Source organism: Culex pipiens, chromosome 2 (genome assembly GCF_016801865.2).
Source record: "Culex pipiens pallens isolate TS chromosome 2, TS_CPP_V2, whole genome shotgun sequence".
Lineage (NCBI taxonomy): Eukaryota > Metazoa > Arthropoda > Insecta > Diptera > Culicidae > Culex > Culex pipiens.
Window position 1 is genome coordinate 210,081,053 of NC_068938.1, and position 22,393 is coordinate 210,103,445.

Below are 22,393 nucleotides of genomic sequence, written 5' to 3' on the forward strand. Positions count from 1 at the left end.
TACTAAAACATTTTTTTCACAATATGGGTATCAAATGGTCGGGAATTTTTCATAAATTTCGATAGTAATGATATTTTTTTTTAAATTATCGAAATTTTCAGAAAACTACGTATTTTGAAAAAGTATCCAAACTTTTAGTTAATAACGGTATCAAACTATCATTTTTAGTCTTAATTCCCGATCATTTCATGCACATATCGCGGTAACTAAAATTTTGAGTATTTTTTTGAGAATGATATTTATGATGTTAGATATCAACAATTTTATGTTGAAGTTTGGATGATTTTTCATTAAGTTATGAGCAATTCTCTACCTAAACCGGAAAGGTTTTTTTTTTTGCAATTCCGTCGTGAAACTAATTACTTTTCCTGTCATTCTTGAACGACGAAATAGCCTACTTTTCTGTACCAAAAATAACAGAATCGAATAGCAACACTTTTCAAAATAAATGTTGAAAAGTTTTACTTTTCAGCACTGAAATGGGTGCTGAAAAGTTGAACTTTTCAGCACTTGTTTCGAAAAGTAACACTTTTCAAAAAAAAATTGATTTAAACAATTTATTGACAAAATACATGAAAATTCGACTTAAAATTTCACTCAATGGGTGTTTTTCGAAATTGCAAAAAATGTTGTATGGAACTCGTTGCAAAACTTGATTTTTTCAGCACTCGTCGTATTTATCCAACTCGGTGAACCTCGTTGGATAAATGTACGACTCGTGCTGAAAAAATCCTCTTTTTGCAACTTGTTGCATAAACTACTATATTAATATTTTTTTTGATTTCGTTCAAACTGTGTGGGGTCCTTCCCTATGACCAAAGAAGTCATTTTGTGTCATTGGTTTACCCATACAAGGCTCCACCCAACTTTGGTAACTGTCCATATAAAAATGGTTCGTAAATATTCTGAAACCTGCAACTTTTGAAGGGGACCAACCACGTGGACCCCAAATACACATTTTTAATATTTGACATTTTTTTATATGTTTCTAGGCGACAAAAAACCGCAACTATCAGGCCATAGAAAAGTATGGACAGAAAAATGTTACCGGTACAATTTAAAAAACTCAAACTTACGGACCCAATTTAAAAGATTGTAAAAGTATTCTAATTTTGTTGTAAATTATTTTGTAGACAGTATTTTGGAGAATCAATAAAAAAATATATATCGATAGTTTCCGTAGTTTCAAAAATAGTATAATATCTGTAACAAAAATCTTGGTACAAAAGCTCTAGTTGATGTGTATCGTTAACATTAAATTTTAACCTAAATATATTAATTTCGATTTTTTTTTTCATATTATAAAAAGCGCCCATGATTGTCCATTCCTGATTTTTTTTTTCTCGAAGAGATAAGAAAAATTATTATATTGCCTAATAGACATTGAAGATTGGACCTCTGGTTGCTGAAATACAGCGAATAAAAAAAAGAAAATCGAAGTTTTTAAAGTCTCATCATAATAGCCTACTTTCTCCAATTGAAAAAATGGGTTATTTTTTAAGAGTGTGATTTTTTTCTGGATAGTTTCAGGCAATACCTACTACTTTGGCGAAGACACCAAATTTATCAGAAAGTCCGTTCCCATCGCCGATTGGTTTTTCTCTAAAGTTTGTATGCAGAAGAAGAGCGGTTCATCTCCGTTGCGTACAACCCATAGATTAGGTATATGCAATAAGTGCAACCTTGGGATCTTTTAGTGTATGGTTCCCCCTGAACAAAACTGTAATTTTGTTTCCATTTTTGTTTTTTTTGTGTTCTGTTTTAATCTTGAATACACAATCTCTTTCTCTTAACCTCGACCAAAGCCTAGGGACAACATTTTAACCTTTCGGAAGTCGCGTGTTTTGGCGTTTCATACAAGTGCCCTTACAAAGTGTGTATAAATTACACGTATGTGCCTGCCGGTTGGTTTTAAATAGCCTTACTCACTGCGTTTAAAATGTTTGATGACCAACAATTGCAAAACAATTATGAGAGCACTATCCTTTTATAGTCGCTCGCCACATTGAGTTGATAAAACAACTGAGTGAATCACTCCATGCAAAGTTCTGCTGATTCCAAGAATCAAAATGTAATCAACAAAAGTCAAAGTAGTTATGTCACAGACATAACCGGAATGGCGTAGACTACGTAAAGTTTAGATGTGTGCGTTTGGTGAGAATCAAATCGGGTAAATTGTTTAACTTTCGACACTTTCGAAAAAATGAAATTCTGTGAAATTTTCAATTAGATTAAAAAGATTTATAAACTTTTAGCATTTCTAGGCATGAATCAATACATAATTATTGATTTTGAAGATAAACGAGAGCATTCGATGAATTTTGGCAAGAATGCTAAGAGCAGAATGGGGGGAGGGCAGAGAGGTTGGGGGCGAGAGCAGCCTCAGCAAGCTGTGCATTCCGTCGCCCCCGAAGACCAAAATTGTTCCTGAAATTTAAATTGAAATTATTGCATCTCGCTGCCTCGTCCCGGGTGGGACGAGGGATGAGGGCAACTCTTTCAACAGTTTGGAATTGGATACGACGTAACTCTTTCAGAAGCGCTCGCCGCGAATGCGACGAGCTAGTTGGATGTCCTGATTGTTTCACAACCACGGCTTGACCCACGAGAGGCTTTTCAGCAGGCAGCAGGCGCGCGCCTCAACTTGTTGATGCCTCGTCCCGGGTGGGACGAGGGACGGGGAGTGAGGCAACTCCGAAGAGTTGGGAAGTCTTCACCCCCTACCACGAAAGATCCTAACGATCCGGCCATCGAGAGGCAACTGGCTGACGGTGATGACGAGAAGGCGATGTGCGCTTCTTTTCCAGTTCTGGTCCCTCTCTCTCCTGCTGCTGCTGCTTTGGTCTCTCTCCTGCTGCTGCTGCTCTGGGCTGAGCTTTCCTGCTGCTGCTGCCGGTCCGACGTCTGAGACGTGAATGTTGGAATGAAAACTGGCGCACTTTCTTATATATGATTTCGGCCCGCTACTTCCCCTCCTTTTTCGCGACCGACACTCGGTCGCGTTGCTCGGATGATTTTTCCCTCAAAATAGGTACTTGACATTCCCGTCCGTGAGTGGGAAGCGCTCATTTTGCTTGCAAAATCTCTGCATTTTGAAAACATTTTAAAACATTCAATTGTTTCAATAGTAAAACTATTTTGCCAACAATGAAAGTTTTATAGCAAATTGCTGAATAATTTTCGAATCGAATGGAACCAAAATCGTGCCGATTCGATTTGAGGGAAGGAAGATATAAGCGATTGACGGATGACGCAATATTCCAGGGCCTTCGGCCCGAGTTTTTTGGAATGACACCCCAGTACCTTCGACAAAGACGTAAGTCTACGTCAAAACGATTGCCATTAAATTCTTGGGAAAGCAAATGATGCACTTGGCCAACTAGTTAACTCCATATGAAAGTTAAATCACGACTAGTTTTCAGAACGTGCAAAAATCTGCAATCTCTGCATCGGGTCGTATGTCCATTTTATCAGTTAAATTTCACACCCACCGGAGAGCACCTCTATCTGTTTTATCTATAGTCCGAAATGGATCTCCGCGCCAAAAGTGCAGCGCGCAAAAGGATTGTGATTGTGGGCTGTAAATTAATTACCTAGGTGATAACGGACAATTTCTTTATCAGACTTATTTTTGATGTTGTTTAGTTTCATTTCAGGTTACCATCCCTATTCGCGTAATCTTTAAAAGGCCGTCGCGAAGTTTGTAAACCTTCCAGTAATTGTGGTGCCGTCCAACAGTAAGGAACAACGAAGCCAGCAGCTTAGGCGCGCTAACTCTGGAGTGAAGAAGAAGTTTTCGTTTGAACAGCAGTGTTGTTGGCAAGTCAGCGGTTTGTTGGGTTGCATCAGCGTGTTCGATTCACCACCACACAATGGGCTGCCTTCATCTGGGTTGACTGACTAAATATCGGAACCGCTGGAATGCCCTTACGGAACCCAGCTTGAGCAAACATTATACGGTTGCGACAGTTTGAAGAATTTGTTCAGCTCTATAGTCAAGTTCAGTTCAGTCGCCGCGCTATCGCCAGAAGAAGAGGAATAATGGTCCTCGTTGCAACGTCGCGAACCTCGTGGAACTATTGCTATGCTAGTAAATTGTTGCTGTTCAACCTCGCCCGAAGAAGAAACAACTCGTCGTCGATGACCGGGGTCACACGTGCACGAAATTGCGCGCCAATTTGGATCCAAAAGGACTCTACTACCCTATCACCGGCGGACAATCTATTACCGTTGCTTTCGAAAACAGATCAATATAATCGACAGTTACTATCGCGGCAAATAGTGTTGAAAACAGACTTTTAGTTGTTATTTTTCCGAGAGAATCAGCGTATGTCTGTTACTTAAAAAAACAACAAAATCTAAATCGTAGTGTTGGCGGCCAGATAGTGATGATATTCTGGTGAACGAGCAAGTCATCATCCCTCGGAGTTGTTACCGTTGTGTTTCGTGGAAATATTTATAATCCAACATCATCGCGCCGTCGATCGACCACGTAATCTCGCGTCTAGCTCCCGCGGCTGGAGTATTTGAAGCGTGGACACATTTCGAACACGTCTCACACGCGCTCCAACCGTCGTGCTGGAAAGGATCGCTGCTGGAGCGACGGTGTTCATCAGCCTTTGTGGAGGGCAAGGAATGTGAAGGGAAATGGTAGGTTTTGTATAGATTTTTTGCACTTTATTAGTATTTATTGACAGCAGATGTGTCACAAAATAGAACACAAGCAACAAATTTGAATTATTTTTTTAACATTAGCTGATATTTTTCAAATTAAGAAGTTAAAACCCTCTACATTCATAATTCCAATTTCGCTCTAAAAATTCGTCGCAAATTTCAGTTTTAATCAATTTTTAAAGTTAAAAATGCATTAAAAATGATAACTGTTAATTTTTAGAATATCTTGAATATTGTGATTTTTCTAGTTTTATGTGGCTTTAAACAAAATATCTCTTTTTATTTTAAAATTAGTTTATCTATTTGTTACGGCCCAATCTATTTTTCAAACCAATTTGTTGCAGCTTAGAAGCTTGTGATTCAATTTTACTGTAAAAAAACATGAAAAAATGCAAATAATTCATTGGATGTCGGTACATTGATTGAACTAAACCCTCTACAGCCCAAATTTTTTTTCGTCCGAATTTTTTCCCGTCCGGGAGTCATATGGATGACACTGCAGGAATAGGTTGTCTCTGTACACTGTGTGTTTCGCTCAGTACTTGTACAGAGCCAAATTAGAAGGCTAAAAGACTTGATCACACACACATACTTCCTCAAATGGCCCTTCGCTAACTTAGTTTTCCGTCCTTTATATCTTCTTCTATGACTCTTACTCGACCTATCCACCTAAAATTTCATTATCTTTCTTCTAAAATTTGCGTCAGCTTTCACCGATAAAGACCGATAAAATTAAATTAACATCAGTTCTCGGTGACCAAAACAATATGGGAATGGACTTAAAATATAGGAAAAGTTAATTAAAAACACAGTCAAAGTTAACCCCTGAAAAAAAAATACATTTTTAAAAACCTTGACAAAGTCACATAGAACAAGTCAATCTTCCAACACTAAAATTTTCTATAATTTTAAGAGTTCTTCTTTCTAGTGCTTTTTTAAAGATCAAAATTGGTTGAAAAGTTTTTTTTTGATTTTTTAAATCGAAACCTGTATAGAGGCGGGGTTGGGTTGTAGAGGGTTAACGCACCATGCTTCTCCATAGAATTAAGTAGTATATTTAGCTGGAGTAAGTTTGATCAACGTATCAAAATCTGATCAATTATTTTCATAAAATCACCTCGAAATTCTGTTTATAGATATATGCTTAATTCTAGAATATGTTACTTCAGTCATTCTAAAATACCCAAACGGTCCCGGTTATTACTTATTCATTTATGTTTTTAAAAAAATCGCTTAAGCTAAGATTGGTTTGAGCCGTTCTGGTTTTTTTTTAAAGCGCAAAAAAAACGAAAATTGTTGTACACGTCATATTTTGAACCACCTTTTTCGAAATAGGACCACCCTGACCGCCAAACAAAAAAATACGGGTCTTATTATAATCGCCAAGGCCAAATTTGAGCCAAATCAGAGCAGTTGTGATTTGGATCCTGCTGGTTTGGCGTGGAATCACTGTGTAAGAAGTACATTCATAAGAAAACACATTTTATTCATATTTTTTTATGATTTAAATTATGTATTTCCAGCAAAAACATGAAATTTCTTAAATCATAAAAAAATATTTTTTTTAAAATTTGGTCTGTGGGAAAATAAGTAAAATGTAATTTTGAAATCCATTCAATTTTCAAAATTACGCCCCCTGAATTCTGTATCATTCTGTGAAACTAGATCTGGATGGCAAACTAGAGTGACTCAACAAATTTGCTGAATTCAGTTGAATCAACAAATTGATTGACGAAAAAAGGGAAAGCGCCAAATTTAAATAATGGTCCAACTTCAATGTCTATTTTTTCCCTCAAATGTCTATTTTTTTCTTTTTTAAGCAACTTTTGTTTCACGTTTTTCTTGTTTCAATTTTAGTATTTTTATTTGCATTTATCTTTTTTAGTTCATGTTTGTTTCTGATATTATTAAGCTTATATAAGCTTTCGCATTTTTAGCTCTTTTTATGTTTTCATGGTCACTTTTCATTTGTTCGCATATTTTTCACATTTTCTGCTATAGAATGATACCATTATCATTTTAATTTAAGAAATATGAGTAGACGCATAACGTCATAATTCGAAATTCGGACACTTAGTAGCATATCAATTTTGTTATAAAAAAAGTAAGTAAATCTTTCCCTGTTCCTGAGGGGAACACCCGTGAAGAGTATCGGGGCCGGCATTTACAAAGCGGATTCAGTGACAGTTTATTAATCAACTTAATGTTACATGTTAAGGTTAATGTTAAATTCCATAGGTTGTCTTCCTAAGGTGTCATGATAAGGTCCAGTTTGTGACGATACACTACTTTCCCTTTACTAAGCAATCGAATCCAGAAGGGAAAAGATCACCAGTTGTGTTGGTCCGAGCCGGGATTTGAACCCCGATCTACCGCTTACGAGGCGGAAGCGTTACCACTGGGCTACGTGGCTCTGTCAATTTTGTTATAGCTGGCCAAAAAATCATGCAATAAGTTGGAAATGTAGAAATATCATCAGGATGTAGCATAAACAGTTAGTTGTAAGAGGATGCATGCAAAATATGTCTTTTCTAACAATTTTTCATCAGATTTTTTAAATTAAAATGACTTGTTGTGCTTTGAATCTCAGACACTGATAAAAGCTGATTCGAAATCCGGACACATTTGCTTCGAATTCCGGACACTCGATTTTGCTTATGAATCGCACAAATTTGGACTGAAATGTTAATGAATGGCATTCTTTAGGTCTCAAATAACTATCGATAATTTATATAAAAATTTGTTAGAATTTAAGGAAATCAAAACCACAAATTTCTGCCTTGCCTTCCCGCTGCTTCAGATGCCTATGTAATGTTTCAGTAAAATGTTTAAATGAAAATTGATGTTAGAATTCATCAAATAACACAGTATTGACATTCATAATGCGAACTTATATCCAAATAATTGATAAAACAAGACAAGGTTTCAAAGACGGTTTTCAAAGCGTCCGGGAATTCGAATCATGACGTTAGTATGGGACATGAAAAAGTTTCTGCATAATTATTTTTATATAAAATGTTGGAAATGTTAGATCTTTTTTTAAATATTGCAAACTTTGCACCAAATTCTCCACCTTTGCAAATAATATTGAACACTTTGCACCAAATTCCCCCTTGTGCAAATAATAACTGCACACAAAATATTTGCACAATGAAAATCATACACCTTCTCCCCCTCACTCGTGCGTGTCTCGACTGAGCTTTGTTGCTTTCGACCACTTTATATCGGTTTCAAACCAGGGAGTGTGTCTTAGATAGTTTTTTTCTGCTGTAGTTTAAGGTGTGCACTTTGTTGAAACGCTTTTTACAACATTCACGATTGTTGTAAAATCTATGAAATCCGCAATATGACATGACCTCTAAAAGTAAGTTATCATTCGCTTCCAAAGGAATTTTCCACACTCATTATTATCACGCACAATTAACAACACTAGGTTCCAAATATTTGCCAAAACAACACAAAGTTTCGAAGTAAAAAATAACAGATACCTTCAAAACTGTTGTTTCATCGACCAAACTGTTGGATCCACGCATCTGTGTCATTTGTTCCACATGGAATGGTATCCAGTATTTGTAACAGATGTTTGCTAAAGTTGAGGAGGTTTAAACTACTTTTCAAATATTTTTTGGTAATCTGAGAAATATTAATTTTATTTCGCTTCGCGGATTGCAGACTGGATTTTGCCATGTGATAATTGTCTAACCCCAAGTTGCCTAGGAATCGATAATTGGGAATAGAATCAATTTCAACTGAACCAGATTATCATTACTATGACAGCCATCCGTTGCCGGCCGATCTCATCTTAACCGCGCACCAGGGACAAGGAAAGGGATTTGGAATACGGGAAGTTTTGATGCTCCACTTTTTTTAAGGAGCTTAGGGAAAATCTCCACGGTATTCCCAAAAAAGTTTTGCTGGGAGTTAGATGGTTTTTCGGTCTAGGATACGCTCTAAGCAAGCGTTGTGACCAATGGCATAATGTGTTAAAGGAATCGGATACTTCCGTTGGCTGGATAGTATTAAAGTAACACTCTAACGCCCATGGTTACTCCAGAGCACCACTACTTTTTGTCTTCAAAATTAAATTTCTCTGCAACCATGCATTTTTCCAATCTGGTTCAACCTGCGTTAGTTTAACTAGAATGTTTACTTATAAACATTAAAATTTCATCCAATTTGGTCGATCCATTTACAGTTTAATCTCGATTTTGCTCTGGGCGGGAAGGGGTTAAAATACTATCTCATAGTAAAGTACCATGCGTTTCCACCTGCAAACAATGAAACTCTCTAAAGTTGGTTTTCCACTACGGGAAGCGCTGATTGCAAACTTGACAAGATTTAAAAGCATGTTCTAAAGGTTTAAATTGATTATCATACAGAATACACAAAAATGTAAACTTGTTAATCTTGTCTAGTTCCGTTGTTGTGACTAAAACAAAAGACGTGAAGCTTTTTAATTGCGTCGTTTAGACAATCGAGAATAAGCAGTTTCGAAAAATATCTCCCAGTGACTAACGTCAGAGGCATCCCACCAACTTCTCTGCGCAACCAGCAGTTGTGGATAGTCATGACTAACATTATCTCCATGGATGAACCAACCAACACACAGACCTGGTTAGTCGATGATTAAACTCTTTATTTTTGTATCGACCTCAACTGGGAAAACCCCGCAAAATCGCAAAGGTCCCAAAACAAGTTTCACCCCATTTCAATTCGCTTCCTTTCTTCTTGTACTATTTCAGAGCCAAGCCAGCGCCCATCCCGGTCGGTAGTTACGCCCAGACTGAGCCAAGCCCCGGCCAACCCGCTCCGTTGAAGACTTTTTTTTTGCGCAGAGAGTGCAGCTGCGCGGGGTGCGTTATCAGTTTAATAGGACAAACCCAGTGTGTTTGAACAGCATCGCGAGAGAGAGAGAGCGAATGGCGTTGACGACTTAATTCAGACTTGGTACAAACATATTGGCTGGAACGTGCCCGTTGTTCAAGGGTTATCATCGCCGCCGAGAGTGAGTGAAGAAATTCTAAGCGTTTTGATTACGAGCAAAAGTGTGTGTGCGAACTAGGGAGTTTTTTTTCGGGGTGACCGACGGTCGAGGACGCCCCTATCGCGGTTGACCTAGTCGAGCTGTGGCCGCAGTGATTTGCGTGGTAGGAAAAGAAACGGCCGGAACGTTCTAAATCGTTCGCCGAGGTTCCGGATTCTAGAAAAAAAAGTCACGTAATAAAAGTTTCAGTGGTGCGATTGTGAAGAAAAGTTTTTAATTAGCAATATATTTGATAAGGGAAAAAAGTGCTCAAAATTCAACCTGCTACATCAAATGTACAGCAGAACCACCCTAGCCGGATTCAAGAAGCACGGCCAGCAACACGTGGATAATCAATCTCGCGGGGCGCGTTATCGCGTTCGGTCGCCGACGCCAAATCAAACAAATTGCATCACGAGGCGTCGTCTTCGTCGTCGCTGTCATCGAGTGTCACCAACGTGCTCGGCCAGAAAAAAACGAAGAAAATCCGCCGAGGAGCAGTTCCGGTGATAGTGAATCAAAAATCTGGAACGCACCGCTCTTGCCGCATGGGACACCGGAAGAGGGGTAAGTCGGAGCTTGCTTTCGTTATTTATTTTTGATACAGAGTTTGTAATCTTTAATTGAACAAAAATGTGACAAATTTTTATTTATGAATCGCGATAAGCGCGCCCGAAGGGAAACCTCGTGATTGTGCGGGGACTCGGAGGGAATACCCAGACCACGTCGCGGACGTCGTGACGGTTATGGAAAACTGATTTGAGCTCATTGAGATGCCTAATTGTGTGTTGGGAAAGCACTGAATATCGTTGAATGTTAATTTATATTTTTTGTTGTTGCGTGATCGAAGAGACGCAACGAGGTGAGAAATGTAAAATTATTATTTTAAAATGATGGACTGCACTGATTATTAAATTGCAATAAACACAATTCATTGTAATTTTTAATCCAGTAGCAAAATCAAACTTTGTGCACCGTTTTTAGAAAATTACCAATTGATGACCAATTGATCAATTTTCTTCGAAATCGGTCTTTTTTTTATTTAAATTTTTGTATTTTTTTAATTCGGCTGCAGTGTTGCAAATGAGTGATAAAAAAGCTATCAATAGATTATCTCTGCACCAAAAATATCCGAGAGTATAGCGGCCGTCACTATAGCTTGTGAGATCTCTTCTTACGTCTCGTGATTCCCAGCGATGTCATTCTCTCTCTCTATCACTCCTCCCCTTTTCCTCGACTATGCGCTCTCACCGCTGAGTCTCTCAATCTCTCCGAAAACTGCAATGAGAGAACGCGAGATGGCGATTAGGAGTCGACCACGCATGACGTCCCGTTAAACTGCGTTTGCGAAATTGGTTTTGTGGCGGCTTTTGTGGTTAAACGCTATTGCGGTAGGATGATCGTGGAAGCGAGAATGAGAGAGAAAAGGAAAATGTCAATCGCGAGTGGGTAAACACGAAAACGTGTTCGGCTATGTTCGGCGCTGAAAGTTTCAATGAAGAGAGAAGAGCAGTTGTATTTGAGGCATGAAAATTCAGGCGGGAGTTGCTGAGAGCTGATATTTTGATATTTTAACAACCCTGTTCGGCTGAAACTTTTTTGGTGCCTTCGGTATGCCCAAAGAAGCAATGAATATGAAAATTCAAAAATCTGTATCTTTTGATGGAATTTTTTGATCGATTTGGTGTCCTCGGCAAAATTGTAGGTACTGAAAAAAAATGATACACGGTTAAAAAAATTGTGATTTTTAATTTAACTTTTTGTCACTATATCATGATTTGCAAAAAAACGCTATTTTTTCTGATATGTTTTAAGGGACATCAAATGCCAACTTTTCAGAAATTTCTAGAATGCGCAAAAAAACTTTAACCGAGTTATACTGTTTTTTTTTTCAAAAAATCGAAATATTGGTCGCAAAAACTTGTGAACTTAATTTTTCGATGTAAAATCTAATTTGCAATCAAAAAGTACTTTAGTGAAATTTTGATAAAATGCACCGTTTTCAAGTTCTAGCCATTTAGGTAACTTTTTTGAAAATAGTCGCAGTTATTCATTTTTTACATTTATTTGTTTGCCCACCTGTGAAAAAAATATTTTTGAAAAGCTAAGAAAATTCTCTATATTTTGCTTTTTTGAACTTTGTTGATACGACCCTTAGTTGCTGAGATTTTGACATGCAATTATTTAAAAACAGGAAAATTGATGTTTACTAAGCCTCACCCAAACAACCCACCATTTTTTAATGTCGATATCTCAGCAACTAATGGTCAGATTTTCAATGTCAAAATATGAAACATTCTTGAAATTTTCCGATCTTTTCGAAAACCATTTTTTTTAATCAAGACTAATATTTCATATGGACGTAATATCGAATGTTTGGCCCTTATGAATTGTTGGTCTTAATTTAAAAAAATGAAAATATTGTTTTCGAAAAGCTCGGAAAAGTTTATGAATGTATTTTGAACGAATTTTTGAAAATAGCAGTATCGAATCAATACTATTGATTGAAAAAATCATAACTCGATCAATGATGTTTTGCCTAATTTCTGAAAAGTTGGTATTTGATGTCCCCTAAAAAATATCAGAAAAGAAATAAAAATAAAATTAGTGTTTTTTGCAAATCAAGTTTTAGTGACAAAAAGTGAAATTAATTTTAAATTCAGGACAAACTTTAAATTTAGGATAAGCATGTAAAAAGGGCACAAAACTAAGTTTTTAAAATAAGGTAGTTGCAAATATTTTTCAAAGTTTATGTCATCCCCCCCCCCCCCCCCTTCAATTAATTTTCCAAAAAACTTCAAAATTTCCAGGCAAATAGAAGTCTAATCGACAAAAAACAATCTAAAATGCATTTTTCAGCATTGAAAATCATATTTAGCATGTTTGGGCTTGTTTAAAAATGTTTAGAATTTTTATGAAATTCCAATGCACAGCACCGCAAAAATTTTATTTTTCGCAAAAAATAAAATTGTCTTCAATACTTAGATTTTTTGGAAACTAATGATGGCAAAACAACTGGACAGGTGTGTCATGCATTTTAAAACACTTTTTTAATTCAAAGGTTGAAACCAAGGCTCGTAATTTAAATTTTTATACTTTTTTATTTTTTTGCCCCAACCCCCTTCCCCCCCCCCCCTCGACTTTGGTCAGAGTCAAGGGACATAAACTTCAAAAATATTTGCAACGGCCTAACTTTGCAGATTTAATTCTGAAGCCCTGAACCCTGATTTAACGCAAATTCATTGTAAAAGTTTACAAATAAATTTTATAATTGAAAAAAAGTGAAACACCTAAATATGAAAAATATCTAAAAATCTAATCTAATCTAATCTAACCCTAGCGCAGCCAGTCTTTCGAGGGCATCCTGGAAAATGCCTTAGGTTGATTAACGCCTAGCATCCTCTTGTCATTATTAACAATTGCAGTGCCCCAATGCAATAAATTGCTTTGAAACATCACAAACGTTAAAGCGGCCAGGCCAACTGCGTAAAGTTAACCGCAAAGATGATTCGTTGAATTGGATTGAAGTTTGAACACGAATGTTCAAACAACAATACAGTTCTGAATCTACAGGGGAGGAAGAAACGTGGGGATCCCCCGCTTACGTTCCTGTTTGTTTGAGTTACGAATAGTTGGGAGCCACCATGCTAAGAAGTTTTGGTGCTCCGGGACCCTCGGGGATGGGACATTGTATTTCCACAGATGCCCAGCACACTATTTGCCGTGGTTAAAGCGCCACAACTCGCTCATATGAAAAAAATCTTAAAATGATTGGAAAAAATATGGAAACATTTAAATAAAAAAGTATAAAAATTTAAATTACAAGCCTAGGTTTCAATATTTGGATGAAAAAAGTGATTTAAAATGCATTTTAGAGGTGTCCAGTTGCTTTCCAATCATTAGTTTTAAAAATATCGAGGTATCGACGGAATTTTTTTTTCCGCAAAAAAAAAACTTTTTGTGGGACTGTACATTGGTATTTCATGAAAATTTAAAATGTTTTCAAAGGAGTTCAAACATACTAAATATGATTATAAACGCGGGAAAATGCATTTTTGCTGGTTTTCAGTTGATTAAACTTTAATTTTCATTACAATTTTGGAGTTTTTCGAAAAATTATTTTTTTTGTCCCCTGATTATTCAGGCCAACTTTGAAGGGGTGCGACATAAACTTTGAAAAATATTTGCAACGGCCTAATTCTAAGTGAAATTAGCTGAAATCAATTTAAAATGCACTCCTTTTATTTATGAATATTTTTAACATGTTTGAGTTGATTTGAAAATATTTTGAGTTTAAGTGAATTTTCACCTTATTTCACAGAAATAAGTTTTTTCTTGTAATAAAAAATATTTTCGTTAAAACTTTGATTTTTTGAAAACTATTGATTGCAAATCGAATCGGGCCTTTTTGCATTGAAATTTTGAAATTCTGGCTTGTTATTATTTTTTATATTTTTTGCTTCCCCCTTGAACTCAATCAGAGACGAGTGACTTAAATTTCAAAAAATATTTGCAGCGGCCTTACCAGAGGTGGATTCGAAAACTTAAAAACAATTCAGTGGACCCTTAAAAAAACCTATTATTTCCTTTTGTTCAAGATTAATTAAAATTATTTAAGTAATAAACAACGGAAAATCAGAAAGTTTTTTTTAAATGTGTGTGTTATTTAAAAAAAATATTTCCAGTTTGTTTTACTACTCCGTTTTTAAAACATGAGATTAATGAAAACAGTTGGTTTATTTTAAACATTTGACATTAAAAATGCCTTTTTCAGTTTTTAGTTGCATTTACACGTGTTTCGTACACAGATACCACGAAGTTGTCTTCGACGGCAAAAGGCGTCGCACTCGGCAAAGTTACAGGTCGCCCTTCGATGGCGTTGCTGCTCCGACAAGCGATCCACACGATGATCTGTGCCGTGGGTTAGATCTGAAGAATAAGATTTTTTTTTAAATTTAATTTTAAAGAAAATAATTTTATTCTTACCCGATGAATTGGGTAAGAATATGCCGACAGTTTCGGAGTCGTCCTTCTGGGGAAAATCGTTGGTGCAGTTTATTGTTCCGATGGAGCAAATTAGGACGAAACAGAAAACTGTAATTGGCTGCATCTCCGATGTGGATTCTATGGCAAAACCAGGCTCCGACCTTACCCGAGCTGTAGATCACTTTGGACTGATGTCGATTATCAGGAGAAGTAAGATTTATATACTTGATAGAGAGAAAATAAATGATGATTGATTAGAAGACGATTACATGATGACGTTTTGATTCGTATGTCGTTAGGTTTAAGATTGAATCAAACAATTCATTTTTTGTTGTATATTTATTTGAACATAATTATTAAGTCCATCTGAAGAACTTTCGAAATTGTACGCGGTCACAAAATTCAGATATATTTCATGATAAATAATTATTGTGTCGATAGAATTATTTTTGATGCTTAGGTTAGTTTTGTTCTTTTCTTCTTATAAACACATCTTCACTTGAGAACCAGAAGAAAAAAATATTATCAATCGGAACACTTGCACTCATCGCCACCGCATGTTCCACTCTTGTGACCCAGAGCGATACAGCCGATATTGCAGATCTCATTATTACAGACGCCTCTTTTCTGGCGATGAAGTTCCGCAGTTTGGCCGATATCAGCAATTATTGCATCTGTTAAAAGTAAGAATCGTCACCGTTTTTTTATATTAATGTATTAATTAGGAAAAACTTACCAAACCTCTTCACAAACTCATTCTCTTCTTCACTCATGTCACCTTTATTGTTGATTGGAAGGGCATTTGTGCCAAAATTGGTAGCAATGTAGCAAATTAAGACACAACAGAGAAGCGAGAGTGGCTGCATCGTTGCTTCAGGCGGAACTCAACTTTCTTGAAGGGATGATCGCGTTACACTGGTGCCTGTATCAGTAGAACTCGGATCTCATACACTTGATAGAGCATTATACTAAGGTTTATTTTTATAACAATTCGACCGCAAGGTTATCTAGCCTATCAAATGTTAAACACAAAATAAAAACAGATCTGCAAGGGTTGAAGTGTATGAACATTATATTGCATTTTAATTAAAGTATAAGTAACTTTTTTACTGCAAAATAACATACACTGAAATAAAAAAAAAGTACCATATTCCTAAATTCTAGGAATTTTGCCTCCTTTTCTTATTAAGTAATCCAAAAACCCAGTTACTAAATAAGGAAAGGAGCCAAAATTCCTAGAATTTAGGAATTGAGTACTTTTTTTTTTATTTCAGTGTAAGAGTGTTTTGCAATCCTTTTTGCAATCTGATTTTTTAAATGGGAAAAGAATATTGATTCTTATTTGTATTTTGTGGTTTCATTAGGTACAGTAACCGATTATAGATAATAGTTTACAAAAAGTCATTTTGATAAAACTTATTTGGTTTCATGCTGCATCTTAATTTAATATAAATCGTATTTTTTCTGAAGAGATGATTTCGTTGCACTGTATAATACTATCAGCAGAACTTGATTCAGTACAGTTACAACAATTTTTTATTGTAGGTTCAATTTGACCCTAGGGTTAGCTAAAGCGTGGAATTTCTGAAATTTTTAGCAAACGAATTTAAATTGATTTTTATTCCAATGATTTAAACAAACTGTTGCACTAAGTAGGAACTCATTAATTTTTCACTTGTCTGAACAAAGCAGCAGTTACGTAAGCTGAAGTGCAACCCGTACTGAGAACCAGACATATTCATAGCTTATCATTGTCTACGTTAAGTGTATTCTTAGTTTACGCTTTATTTGAACTCTTTGTCTTAAGAAAATATTGATTTTGTAGTAAAATCAAAGAAGCACTTTCGGCGAGACATACAACTTTTAAGTGCTATCTTTTGTACGTATAAAAAGGTTGCTACGTAGTGATCAAAGTGAAATAAAAGATAACAATTGTGAAATGATTTATATGCCTACACCAGTTGCAAGTGTGCCCGCATTAAAACCTGACTCAAAATGACAGATTGAAGAAACGATATTCAAATTGAGGATCGTTGAACTGTAATTTATAACAGATTTTCTCAACATCAAGTAACAAGTAAATTATTCCAAAACTAGAAATTTTCTACAGTATAAGTAAAACTGTTAAACGAATCAGTTGAATTCACAAGGATTCTAACATTTCAAGGATGATTTCCAAAAGATTAGTTTTCCTTATCTTCACTCTGTGCCTAATCGCCATCCTTTCCACCTGTAATGGATTTCCGCAGGAATTGCCTGACGCAAGTCAGTCCTACTTAACGCTTCCGCCGTTCAACGCTCCATCGAGTAACGAGTTGCCGAGCCAGCCTGGAAAGAAGTGCACATTTTGCTGAGAAGTGATGGTTTGTTATATATCGGAATTGTTAATTTCAAATTGTATGTAAGTTTATATGAGAAAACAAAATCTGATTAACCTGCTTCTTTTGTCTTTTGCAAATATTTGTATATGTCTTAACTTTTTAATAAAAGTAACTGAAAACGATAGAAAATGTGTCTCTCAATCAACAAAAAAGATACAATTTTCCACAATTATTTTGTCCCAAAAAATCTTCAAACAACTTTGACAGAAATACTTTTCAAATATTGAAAAATCAGCATATTGAGATTGGATTTTCTGATCAAATTGGTGTCTTCAGCAAAGTTCTAAGTATTGATGATAAAAATTGTTACACTTCAAAAAACTTATATTACAGTCGACTGTCTGGTTGTCAATATCCAAAGAACCATCGAGGAAGAGAAGCATCAATTTACAGATCGATGCAAAATGAAGACGCGATTAAAAATATGTTTCTCAGCGATGGGGAAGAACGATAGTAACGTCCTCTAAACAAAAACAAACAAATGTAAAACATTATTTATAGCTTGTTTTTACAAAGAAAAATGTCTATGAAAGCCATGAGATAGTGAAAATACATTTTGACAACTCGAAAAGGTTTTTAAAACATATAGAATCCAAGGGACTGTCGAGGAAGAGAATATCGATGAAAGAAGAGAATGGGAGTATGCATTTTGCAGGGGAGCAGTTCTCTCAGATTCCGGTCATTCGATTTTTTTGTATTTTTTATTCCGACTGAAACTTTTTTGGTGCCTTCGGTATGCCCAATGAAGCCATTTTGCATCATTAGTTTGTATCTTTTGAAGGAATTTTTTGATCGATTTGGTGTCTTCGGCAAAGTTGTAGGTATGGAAAAAAAATGATACACGGTAAAAAATTTTTTGGTGATTTTTTATTTAACTTTTTGCCACTAAAACTTGATTTGCAAAAAAACACTATTTTCATTTTTTTTTATATGTTTTAGAGGACATCAAATGCCAACTTTTTAGAAATTTCCAGGTTGTGCAAAAAATCTTTGGACGAGTTTTGAATTTTTGAATCGATACTGATATTTTCAAAAAATTGAAAAATTGGTCGCAAAAATTTTTCAACTTCATTTTTCGATGTAAAATCAAATTTGCAATCAAAAAGTACTTTAGTGAAATTTTGATAAAGTGCACCGTTTTCAAGTTAAATCCGTTTTTAGGTGGCTTTTTTGAAAATAGTCGAAGTTTTTCATTTTTTTTAAATTAATGCACATGTTTGCCCAATTTGAAAAAAATTTTTTTTGAAGAGCTGAGAAAATTCTCTATATTTTGCACTTTTAAACTTTGTTGATACGACCCTTAGTTGCTGAGATATTGCCATGCAAAGGTTTAAAAACAGGAAAATTGATGTTTTCTAAGTCCCACCCAAACAACACACCATTTTCTAATGTCGATATCTCAGCAACTAATGGTCCGATTTTCAATGTTTAAATATGAAACATTCGTGATATTTTCCGATCTTTTCGAAAAAAGAAATTCAAATTTTTTAAACCAAGAATTTTTTTTACCGTGTATCATTTTTTTCAGTGTAGTCCATATCCATACCTACAACTTTGCTGAAGACACCAAATCGATAAAAAAATTCCTTCAAAAGATACAGATTTTTGAATTTTCATACATCATTTTTGTATGGCCAGCTGCCAAATTTGTATGGAAAATTATATGGACAAACTAATGATGCAAAATGGCTTCTTTGGGCATACCGAAGGCACCAAAAAAGTTTCAGTCGGATTAAAAAATACAAAAATTAAAATTTAAGAAAAAAGACCGATTTCGTAGAGAATTGCTCAGGGACCGGTGGTTTAGTGGTTAGCGTGGTAGCCTGTAAACCCCAGTATGGCCTGGGTTCAATCCCAGACGGACCCGGTGGCATTTTTCGAGACGAGATTTGCCTGATCACGCCTTCTATCGGATGGGGAAGTAAAACGTCGGTCCATTAGCGTAAAAGAGGTTTTGAGTGACTCACCACACATAACCTTCGGACGCCTAGAAATGAGCAGAAACTTGCAACAGAGCCCACAAAAGACCCGGGGGTCGTTAAAGTGGATTGCTTTGCTTTTTTTTTTTGCTCAGGGACCGAACAAAACAGCATACAAAATTCAGATGAATAAAATCTGAAAAAGTACTCAGTAATACACAAGCACTTTAAAGCTATTTGTTGAACATAAATCTAGTAATAAATAGCGCATTAGAATTGAACTAGGAAGTTTTCATTAGAAGTTTTGCAATATAATTTGTTTTTAAACGTGAGAAGCAGCAAATTGGATGGAAATGGAACCGCAATCCTTAATCTGCCAATCATATGAGAATTAGCCCTATCTTTTGTAATTATTTTTAATGAAAGCTCAGCAAATTTCCAGTAAGAACGCCTCCTCTAACGTTTATTTTGGTTCAAGTGCTTGGGCCATGGCATTATTTCAAAGTTTGGTGTATTTTGAATTTCTCAATAATGTTGAAATGTTGAAACCATTTGTAGTAGTTTCAATTTTTACACATTTTGCTTCCCCTCGTTATTTAGAAATATGTTCCTCGGTTATTAAAATATGTTCAAGAAAAGAATTGCGAAATTTGAATACAATTATTTATTTCTATATTTCTGGATACATCATTTGAATTAATTTAAGATAATATTTACTGTATAATAATATAAAGGAACTTCAACCTTAGAACACAATCAGCCTCTCAGTTTCGGCACACGCAAACCTTCTTGCCGTTGCAGTATCCTCCCCGGTTGCCGCGCAGGATACAGTGCGCCGCACAGGCACTATCGTTGACGCCGAATCCACTCAGCAGGTCACAGGTGGCCCTTCGCTGACGATGGTGTTCCGGCAGGGGTTTCACAACTTCAGCTTCGCTTGGGGCGACGTCCACTAAAAAAATGTATTTATTATAAGTATTTTTGGAATATGTATGATTAAATTCTTACCCAAACTCATGACGTACTCGTAGGTCTCCTCGGTAAGGACACCATCTTGGGGGAGAGCTCGGACTACCTGTAATGTTGCCGTGAAGCAAACCAGGGCGAAGCAAAATATTGTAACGGACTGCATCTTGAGTTGCAAATTGAGCTGCAGCTTTCTTCGAAGGTTGATTCCCGTAGACTGATGTCGATTACCGCAAGGACCGGGAGCTTTTATACCACTCCGGTAGGAATATAGCCGATCTCCCTGAAAAATCACCGTCTCAACCAATTAAGCGGTGGTGGTGTGTCGTACAAAGAGACAGCGTACAATGTTCTTCTTGTGTAGAGCAGCGTGTAGAACGTGCGATCGCATTTGTCTGCGCGATAAGCGGTCTTCGGGCTAAGAAGGTGAAGTACCGCGAGTGGAGGGAAGGATTTTTGATATTTTTTCGCAGTTTGTTTTGGCTCTTTGATTTGGGGGATTTTTTGATGGCATAGATATGAGTTGAATATTGATTGATTATTTTTAGGTTAAGTTTAACTTAATTCACGATTTGTTTAATTTAGCTTAATGTGATTTTTTCCATTTTCTTTTTATTTTCAATACCGTCATCAGGGGTGACATTGGGTCTGGGGATGAGATTGGATCATACAAATTTCAGCATTTTTGTATGACCCATTCTAACCCCTGATGACGGTACTTCAATTGAAAATAAAAAATAAGATCACTGCAGCAATTCTCGGGTGAGTTTTCAAAAAGCCGTAAGAGCCATCGTGACCTCTGACACTATTTTTTGTTTTTCTCGAAAATGAAACAAAATTTCATTTATTTTAAGTTTGGGGCACTTGAAGGACGTGTAGATGAACAATCTCGAGCATTTTTGATATTAGTTTTTCGTAAGTAAGTCGAATACCGATGCAAAAAGGACTTTGTTTACCAATGGCTCTTACGGCTTTTTGAAAACTAATCCGAGAATTGCTTTTTTGGTATTTTTTGGAATTTGGTAAAAAACTTGTTTTATCAAAAAATACCTTAAAATTTGGTATCCCAACATAATCTAGCACGATTTTCAAAAATTTCCTTAACAAAAATAACTTTAAAAACAAACTTTTTAAATTAGTCAAAATTAACCTATATATAAAAGCCCCATAATTTGGTTTTCGAACTTTGACAGTTTTTACCATTTCATCAATATTATTATCACTTGGTATAAAACCAAATTTTGGTCTTGATTTATCCTTGAGCCTATTTTCAAAGGTACACGAATGCCAAAGTTGATGGTATTGATACATGAGAAAAATGTTTGAAAATTGCTGTTACCAAAAAATATTTGAAACGTTTTAAAATCATACTGTACTTAAAAACTGTATCTTTTAAAACTTTGTAGTATACGAAAATTGATTGAAAAAATATTTTTGAAAAATCATGAATTTTGGAAATGTAATAATTTGACTCCATATCTGTTTCCATGCTGTTATTTTGATGTTGTTTTTTTATATTTTTTCTGTGTCAGGTGGTAATTATTACTCACTTTAAAACTACGAACATTTCTCTTGTTTAATGATAGCCTGTACGATTTTAATAATAGGTTAGTTTTTTTTTATTATAAATTATCAACGTCAACGATGGGGTGGGTCAAAAACACCTTCAAATAATTTTAAAGAGAAATTAAAAATTGTCTGATGGCAATAAAAAGCTATATTTCTGAAAAATCATTTTCTTATGAAGTTTTCAGTAAAGCTGAAATTTTTTTACATAACTTCAAATTGTTAAGTATTTTACTAAAAGGTTATAAACTTAGATGAACTAACATTTAACCGTACCGTAAAACGGGGTGACTTAGATAGGTTTGAGATTTTTCGCAAAATTAAATACGTTCGGAATGGAATTGAATCATTCTGACCGTGGTAGAGAAGTGTTCAAAGTACTTCTAGAAGAAGTTTTGATACAAAGTACTTCTAGAAGAAGTTTTCACACTATTTTAAAACGTTTAAAAAGTAAGTTAACTATAATTAAAAAAACGTTGATGATTATTTTAATATTCTCAAAGTGTCATAATTTTCTCAATGAACATGATTTCAAATCAAAAAAAAAGTTTGTAAAAAATAAGTTTGTAAATAATAAATATTATGTGTTTTTGAAACATAATTAAATTAAATCTCAACTTTTTTGTATTTTCAGTGGAAAAAATTTCATATAAAATTTTAAAACTTTTGATTCTTAGAGCTTAGAACATAGTTTAGAGTTAAGTTTAAAATACAGTATGAATCTTTAATATTATAAATAAAACTTGTTTTAACAAGTTTCATGCAAAATTCTGACTTTTTAATAATTTAACCTAAAATTTTTTTATGTTTTGTTAAAAAGCTTATAGTTAACTAAATATAAATATTTTTTTTTCTAAAATACTGTATCATAAATTTTC

At 35.2% G+C, this 22,393-nt stretch overlaps 2 protein-coding genes and 1 long non-coding RNA gene across 4 annotated transcripts in view; 1 reads left to right on the top strand and 2 right to left on the bottom strand.

Moving 5' to 3' along the window:
* Positions 1–3,687: 3,687 nt before the first annotated feature.
* Positions 3,688–22,393, top strand: part of LOC120432658 (uncharacterized) — a 60,396-nt gene continuing 41,690 nt past the window's right edge. The window contains exons 1-2 of the mRNA XM_039597903.2: positions 3,688–4,650; positions 9,417–10,264. Coding sequence (XP_039453837.1) covers positions 10,246–10,264 — 19 coding nt within the window. The 5' untranslated portion in view covers positions 3,688–4,650; positions 9,417–10,245. The remainder of the gene's footprint in view (positions 4,651–9,416; positions 10,265–22,393) is intronic.
* LOC120432662 (uncharacterized) lies at positions 13,987–15,638 on the bottom strand. The gene is made up of 3 exons (XR_005608092.2): positions 15,420–15,638; positions 14,684–15,357; positions 13,987–14,626 (listed from the first exon to the last, which is right to left on the bottom strand). It is a non-coding gene; the product is annotated as an uncharacterized LOC120432662 (long non-coding RNA).
* On the bottom strand, positions 16,810–20,176 carry LOC120432659 (defensin-A-like). 2 transcript variants are annotated; one of them, XM_039597906.2, is made up of 3 exons: positions 19,992–20,176; positions 19,728–19,935; positions 16,810–17,011 (listed from the first exon to the last, which is right to left on the bottom strand). In XM_039597906.2, the coding sequence occupies exons 1-2, from the start codon at positions 20,113–20,115 to the stop codon at positions 19,748–19,750; spliced, it is 312 nt and encodes a 103-aa protein (XP_039453840.1). In that variant the 5' UTR covers positions 20,116–20,176; the 3' UTR covers positions 16,810–17,011; positions 19,728–19,747. The 2 variants fall into 2 exon arrangements, with proteins under 2 accessions (XP_039453840.1, XP_039453839.1); XM_039597905.2 differs by lacking the exon at positions 16,810–17,011 and having other exon boundaries at positions 19,625–19,935.